This window comes from Temnothorax nylanderi, unplaced genomic scaffold (assembly GCF_030848795.1).
Source record: "Temnothorax nylanderi isolate EJ_2023f unplaced genomic scaffold, tnyl_v1.0 TNYL_tig0050_pilon, whole genome shotgun sequence".
Lineage (NCBI taxonomy): Eukaryota > Metazoa > Arthropoda > Insecta > Hymenoptera > Formicidae > Temnothorax > Temnothorax nylanderi.
Genome location: NW_027249112.1, coordinates 628,673 through 636,830, shown reverse-complemented (window position 1 = coordinate 636,830; position 8,158 = coordinate 628,673). Strand labels below are relative to the sequence as shown.

General features: G+C 29.8%; 1 protein-coding gene across 1 annotated transcript; it reads right to left on the bottom strand.

The window, feature by feature from the left end:
* Positions 1 to 623: 623 nt before the first annotated feature.
* Positions 624 to 2,918, bottom strand: LOC139772501 (omega-conotoxin-like protein 1). Its single transcript, XM_071706233.1, has 3 exons — positions 2,760 to 2,918; positions 1,762 to 1,892; positions 624 to 1,001 (listed from the first exon to the last, which is right to left on the bottom strand). The coding sequence occupies exons 2-3, from the start codon at positions 1,870 to 1,872 to the stop codon at positions 867 to 869; spliced, it is 246 nt and encodes an 81-aa protein (XP_071562334.1). The 5' UTR covers positions 1,873 to 1,892; positions 2,760 to 2,918; the 3' UTR covers positions 624 to 866.
* Positions 2,919 to 8,158: the final 5,240 nt, after the last annotated feature.

Sequence of the window (8,158 nt, the reverse complement as noted above, 5' to 3'; positions counted from 1 at the left end):
TTTACGAGCGATTCCGAATCGGCCATATGGCGGGTTTCTGGTACGGGCTTATCGAAAGATAAGTCGATGCTATTAAACCACCCCAACGGACCCCCGCGCACCTGTCCTTCGCACGCCACGTAACATATCGAGTCCGGTGGGATTTTTACTCCGTTCCGCGGATACACCGACGGAGTCTTTTTATCGAACAAAGGCTCGCCTTTTAACGAGTGTACGGTAAACCGAGATAGGAGATAGTGAATTTAAATGTCCTCGAATATAACAGACGGGACGCACGCGTGGAGAGGTGCACAGGGCGGACAAAGCCGAGGGGGATCGTCGCGACGGATCTATCCGCACAAAATTTTCGTCACTTGGCAATCCTGGAGTGTCCTTTTTTTTTATCATCCTACGTCGACAAGTCCTTTTGAAGTGCGCATTATAGTTTGTCGCTAAGAAATCCGATAACATCAGCGACTAATGTATTTTGAAAAGTTCTTGTAATTATTAGTCGACGCAAATTAATAAAATAGCGGAATAAACGACGGGATAAATGTTTTGTTATTTACTTTCGACGTCAATTTGTTTTCCGTTTACGTGCGCCATATTCTGTGAAAAAAAATCATGATAGATAAGATAAATACTTTCGGTTTACGTTTTTATTCTCATTTTTCATCAAAAGATATTGCTTATCTCTATATGATTATACTATATACAATGTATAATATATATAATATGTAGTATATTAATTTTCTGATTATTACAGAAATTCAGTATTGTATATTAATATTTAATTTCTTAAAACACAGTTTTCAGATCTGAGTCATGGTAAATTAATAAAATCATCGTCCATTATAATATTCCGAGATGTAGAAAACTTATCCATTCTAATAATCTTTGCCTCTTCGGCCCAAAATCTTCTCACGTTGTGCCATTAATTCTTCCTCGGTAATTATGACTTGACATCTATTTGCATATCTGTGACATCTCATATTGCTGCAGCAATTCGAAGCAGAAACACACTGAAATTTGATAAACAATCTATTATTTGTCACATCAATACAATTTAAACTGAAATGATGAAAAGTATTAATAACTCTGTAAATCTGAACGGTAACAAATAACATATCAAATCAGTTTTAAGAAAATATTTACATGTGAAGAAAAGATATATATGTATATATGTCCAGAATTTTCAGTAAATAATAACATTGCACAACCGGCGAGCAGGTTTCTTGTGGAAAAACAAGTGAAACGTGAAGCATGTAGAATAAACGCTTTTTAATGATAAAAAATTATTTGTTATTTTTTATTTGCTTTTTCACGACGAATTATCTGCTTGCCAATAATACAGATGTACTAAACACTCCATATAACAATACGCAAATTAAAAATATCGAGTCGAGACAATTTATTAAAAAAGTTGGAAAAATATAAATTTTGAAGAAGAATATGAAGATACATATTACACTATTCTGTATGAATTCCATACTTGCAGTATGTATTACCTACTGCTAAAATTATGCGTGCATTTTTTTTAAATATTAGAATAAAACCTCTTGATTTATTAATTGTGCGTTTTTGGGATAATTTCTCGTGCAAATAGTCATATAAATCGTTTAGAATTCCGTTACGAGGGTAACAAAATCGTAGGCTTAGAACTGTTTCCTTATTTTCCTCGTTGATTATAGCAGTATTGCGTATTTTTTAAGAAACAAGGATGAAAGGAAAAGTGGCTTTATCAGAAAAATATAAGATGCAAGAATACGTATATATACTAACAGGGTCACCGTGTCGACCGCAGTTGGGCTTATCGGTTGGGCTTATAGTAGCGGCCATGATAAGAGTGACAGATAGCAACGTTATAAAGACGTACAGCATTAATTTCGCCATCTTCTCAGCAACGTTGTATTCTGCAATAAAATAATTTTAGCGAATTAGATTCAGATGGGAAAGTAATAAAAACGTCCTAAATCGGTGTTCAATATTTATTTAAAATTATTTTTAGTTACTCAAGATTATTTTAATTGTATTGGAATATGGAACATCTTATTTGTTATTCTATGTAAATAATTTTCAATTTAAATTTCTAATTTGTGCGTGACGCGTTCACAAAGTTTATATAATGTGACCATGAGTTTTATACTAGCTCAGCAGGTTACAGGTATATGTGAATGAATCATCAAGGTCTGACTCAGTTTAGCTCTTTAATAGGTAAAATAACCGTTAAACTCTAGAATTGTATCTTACAATCGATGTCATTACTCGCTTATGAATATGTTCCTAATATACTGTTGACTACAAAACTGTACAATTATTTAAACATGTGAGTGAATATTACACATGTCGAATCTGCAATATCTAATGGCATAGCAACAACAAATTATTAAAAAATCACTTACAATTAAATTTTGTAATGTTTGCTATGTGTCTACTATCTCTACGTAATGTATTTACTATCACGAAAACAAAAACTTTTTATACATACATCTTTTTGGTTTTCTAAACTTTTCAACTTTTTAAATTAATCTACAACATTTAAAGTATTTTAAATTGTGACTTTACTAAAATTCATCATTGATCTTCTAATGGCTATGTAGTACACAGAAAACAATTTATATAAATAGTTTTACAATAAGTATTAATTTTGTTACACACGCGACTCATTATTTTATTTATCCAACATTGTCAATTATTCTATATCATAAATTTTGTGAAGAATATCAGACATGACAGATTTTGAAGTAGATGAATTATAACTCGTATTGGAAATTACTCACCAAACGGTTCGACAAGAATTCTTCTTCAGACCTGATCGTCTTGAGAGCTTAACCTCGACTGAAATACTTGTGTAGCAACGCGGTCAAAGCATTTATACGACTACGACTCACACAAGTAAATGTATCAATATACGTATCTGATGACGCATGACCAATTAGAGAGAAATAATACGTTCTTTTGCTTACGTAGCACGATCTATTGTCTACTATTACATTTTTGCCTTTACATATGTTTTTACATACGTATATGCATATGTACATCGCATATATTCTATATTATTGTAACAAAAGTTTCTTTTTCTTCATTTGACATTTTATTTACATTCCGCGATATTACTTACAAAAGTACTTAATTTTTCATGTTAGCTATTGTGTTATAAAAAATGTTCTAAGTATGCTAGATTTTTAAAAACAAATTCTTCGAAAGTATTAATGTTGCATCTTTATGTGCGGCACTTCAGATTTATTTAACTCTTCCAGTATCTATTCTAAGAAAAGAGGGTCAGGTTAGATTATGCTCTGTCAGCAGTGATTACGTTTTACAACAAAATAAAAGTGCTTTACATAAAAAATAATGTACAATCTTACATGATGTAATTTCAAATTCATTCGGGATTTCCGTCATTCGTCGTCTTCTTGACATTAGCTAGTTAACTTTGAAATATAAGCGATTAACTTGGCAGCATTGAGAAGATTAATCAATTTTTCTTAACACGTTTTATCCGAAATTGTCTTATTATTCTATCACGGAAAAAAAAGGTTTTGCTGCAACAGCAAATCTATTTGTTAAATATGGGACAACTAACATTTTTTGCTGCAAGAGCTAATTAATTTTGCAATAATAGCAAAACCTTTTGTTGTAATAGCAAAAAGTTTTCCTGAACTTTGCTATTGCAGCGAAAGGTTTTGATATTATTGCAAAATTAATTAGCTCTCGCAGCAAAAAATGTTAGTTGTCCGTATAGTAGCAAATCCTTTTTTTTCCGTGATCACATATGTATGTACGTTACCTTTAGATAAGATAAGGATATTTTCTTATATGGAAAATAATCCTAAGGAAAATATCCCTATCTTATCTAAATGTAATTTGTATGTTAAATGTACGTGATTTCTGAAACGTCCTATATATGTATACAAAAACTGGAATAGTAAGACATATTATTCGAGTAACGGGACTTTCTTGCACTTAAAATCCTTAATTTCGTGTTAAGAAAAATTGATGTTCTCAAAGCTCACAAGTCGCTTATATTTCAATGTTATAACACGAGCAGCTGCGACGCCGCCTTGAATTCTCGTGAAGTTAATAAACGCTTTACTGCGGAAGTAAATCGTACGCTGTAGCCGTCCGTTACGTCAATCTTCAGCTCAACATTCGCGGGACAAATTGTTTTTTTTGCGGATTTCGGTTATTATAGATCACCTTATAGGCGCGAGTACGCGGGAATATGAGAATGCAAAAAGAGACGCGCCTTCCGCTGATATTCTCTTTCCATTTCAGCAGTATCGAATGCACAAGTGCTTTTTGCCCTTTGCGCCGGCATTCTATATCGAGTGCATATTGCGCGCCTCGTGCATTCCATTGATTCTCCGACAAAGCGCTCTTGTTCTTTAATTCGGTTGACAGGAAACAACAGGAAAGGAAACTGAATCATCCGGTAGCATTGTCCTTTTGTTCGCCCATAGTAGCTGAATAGAAATAGTCGGGGGTTTTTTTCCTGTCATCGGCGAAGCTTCGACACATCATGAGCCGAATTAACCTTTTTTTTTAATATATCCGTGGCAGCACGCATGACGCTTTTAAACGACAGTCGCGTTTCACGGATTTACCGCCGTACGTTCGAGTATCGTTGCCATTTCAGAGTTTTCGGTGTATATTTACGTTTACGTATAAAAGATGTTCAAGAAACAAGACGGGTTTGCATGCGCTTTGTTTGTTTAGGAAGAATTTAAATCTCGAATCAAAAATTTCCGTGTCTTTTATAATCTCGAAGAAGTATATTGTTTCGCACTTACCATCACGCTACTTACAACTGATACTGATAATAAAAAAAATAGACATCTAATCAATTCGCAGATAAGAGAGTAAAGCTACTATAAAATATAAGCAGCTTTTATTCTATACCAGTAATGCAAAACGCGTTACCGATTTTGACTGTATACATATTGTTGAAAATTAATACGGAACAATATAAATACCCGAGAATTTGCATTTAATTGGTGAAAATATAAACGTATAAAGAGTACGTGCGTATGTCAGATCCAGTTTAACAAAGTGCAACATAATACCAATTATTTCTATATTATTAAATATCATGCTCATTTATATTGCATTTATATTGTCCATGAACACATGTTTTGTGTAACATTTATAGAGTTTTACACAGCCATGTTACTTTTGTTTGTCGACAAAATGTAATAGTTGGCCAATTGCTCTGTAATTAAGTGACGTTTGCGATCATGTGGATCGATTATTTAATAATATAATGCGCTAAGAAGCGAAATACCAACACGTCAAGTCACTGCGTGTACACTTGATGTAACATTTATAATATTATACTGTTTATACAAAAATAAAATAGAAATTAATGCAATTTTTTTCTCGGTTAATAAAATTGCATAATTATCGACACGGTTCTAAACATATCCGGTTAATATATAAATAAATTCATATACATACATTTTACATGAAAAGAGAAATTAAGTTTTATTTGTAACCTAATATTTTTTATCTAATTTTAATTTTGTATTTATAAAGTGCTAGGAATAATACACATCGACCTTTTTACATACACATTATCTCGTTGTTTAATTAATGTATATTTAATTATGCATCTAAAACAACTAAACATAGCATTCATGGTAGAAACTATAGCATAATAATAGATATTAAATTTCAAGCACATCCGATTATGCCCGCAGATATATTTACAATAATCCCTCCAAATAATAATGGCGCGGTCGTCTAATTCGTTTTAGCCATTATATTATCGAGGAATTAATGATTGTGTAAGTACAGTTTTAGTATGCACGTAGTAATTCCATAAGCCTTTTTTGTTCTCTTTTACTTGCTTTTAATACTACTGAAGTAAAATGTACGATTACGCTAAAGTTTTTTTTTTTTTTCAAAAATAATTATTAAATGTATATTAAAGACAGCTAGTTTTAAAACCAAAAAAGCACATTAAACGACAAGCTTGAAATAAATTTAAAGCAATTCTAATTTAATAATTATCATATTATTTTATATTTTGAATATAGGTACATCTAAACTTTTTGAATAATTTATAATTACAATGAAAATTAAGAATACATTCTAAACTAGATTTTCTGAATATGTAATTATTTCAAAATAACGTTATTTATTTTATTCTCTTTTTGCTTAATTAAATTTTGAAGAAAATCAGATACTTCTTTAATTGCCTTAATTATTAAAAATGATATTTTATATGTACAAAATAAATGCAATCGACATAGAAATATGTTATATGCATCATTGCTATCATGATACGATAGAATTGAGTGATAATTATTGTTTCACGATTGTATTAATAAATAAATAATCCCATATGCATACAATACCAATACAAATTTAAATATGTTGATTGTTGATATTAAAAAATTTTTATATTGTAGTTGTTAAACATGTTCTGTTATAAATATATATTACATATACACATAATTATAAATAAATAAAACGAGGAATATTGAATAGCTCTTTATTTAAAGTTATATATAATATATATAGAAATGCTCTTTTTAAATAATTATATGAGAGAAAAATAGTATCATGGTCGATATAAAGAAGTGTTAAGCGATATTACTGTAAGTATTCTTGTGGTATATTTGGTGGATATGGTCCATTGCCAAGAGGTCTTTTATCTTGTCCAGGTATAATCAGACCGCCTTTTGGTACACATTTGGCCTGATAGGTCGAACATACCAAATAGCGACAGCAGTCATCAGATTGGTGACACTAGAGTATTTGTAATATAATAATTAGAGATATGTTTCAATATTAAAAATTAATATTGCCGACAAATGGGCACGTTTAAAACATTGTCTTAATATACATAAGTTTATGTGAATTATACAGAAAACGAAACATAAATTAAAAATGTCTTAATTTTAATCTGTGTTTTCTCTCACGTATTTTTTTCGTCTGTCTTTATAATACTTACTAAACCAAGCCAAGGACTACATGTTTCTTCTTCAGAAGCAACCATAGTTATAGCAATCATGACAAAAACAGTGAAAATAACGAACTTCATTTTGCCAATATTTTCTGTAATTATTATTTCTTATAATATCTACAATTCGGTACACATGCAATATAATAATATAATAATATAATAATACTTTTTTATAAAAATTACGATATTAATTAACTTCACGTAAATATATATCTTTTGAGAATGCTAAAATTTATCTTTTAAATAATATAAGAAAAATATTTTATTATTAATATAATACAAATAGTTTTATAGAAATAGTTTATTGTTAATTTGGATTTTTAATCTTTATTTAAAAAATTAGATAATTAAATTAGATATGAACTTACCGTTTATCTTTGAGAGCAAACTCGTTATGTAGGTTATACGGTATGATCGCAACTGACGGATATTTGTTTTTCGAAGAGTATTTATACTTTATATCGCACTTGTGCAAATTGAAGATATCGGAAATATATTACTTACATTAGCTACTATATGAAAGGAAACATCTGTTTATACATATAGGCAAACTGTTGTGAAAAGTTACATTCTTGCCTCTTTAATACCAATTATTAGTCATAACCGTAAGAGGTTCATATTTCATCAGTTCCGTATTTTGCAGATCGGAGTATTTTGCATTTTATTGACGTTAGAACGTTTTACAATGTTCGATATATTCTGTAGGATTAAATTACATAACAATTAACATAATAATTAAGTTATAAAATGCAATTGTATAAACTGTTTTGTCACATTATTACAAATCTATTTTATTATTAAACAACTGCATTGAGAAAATTGTATCAACTAAAAGATTTTTTGATAAATCTGTTATAAACATTTAGGAGTATCAAAATAGGAGTTAGCTATTATAATCTTTTTCAAGATTATAGTCTTAAAAAACTTCTTTAAAAAATTAATGTTATTTTCAAAGTATAATAATTTTAATAATAATTTTTTAATTATGACTGTTATCGAGAGAATTAATTATTATGTGTAGAAGTTTGGTACGCACGTACTAATTCCATAAGCATTTTTTGTTCTTTTCTATACCTACTTAGTTTTGTGATTTTATATGTACGATTATGCTGAAGTAACTTTCAAAAGTAATTATTTGTTTTATTTAAATATATAGATATTAAAAGCGGTTAATTCTAAAACTAAAAATATATTAAATAATGCAGTTAT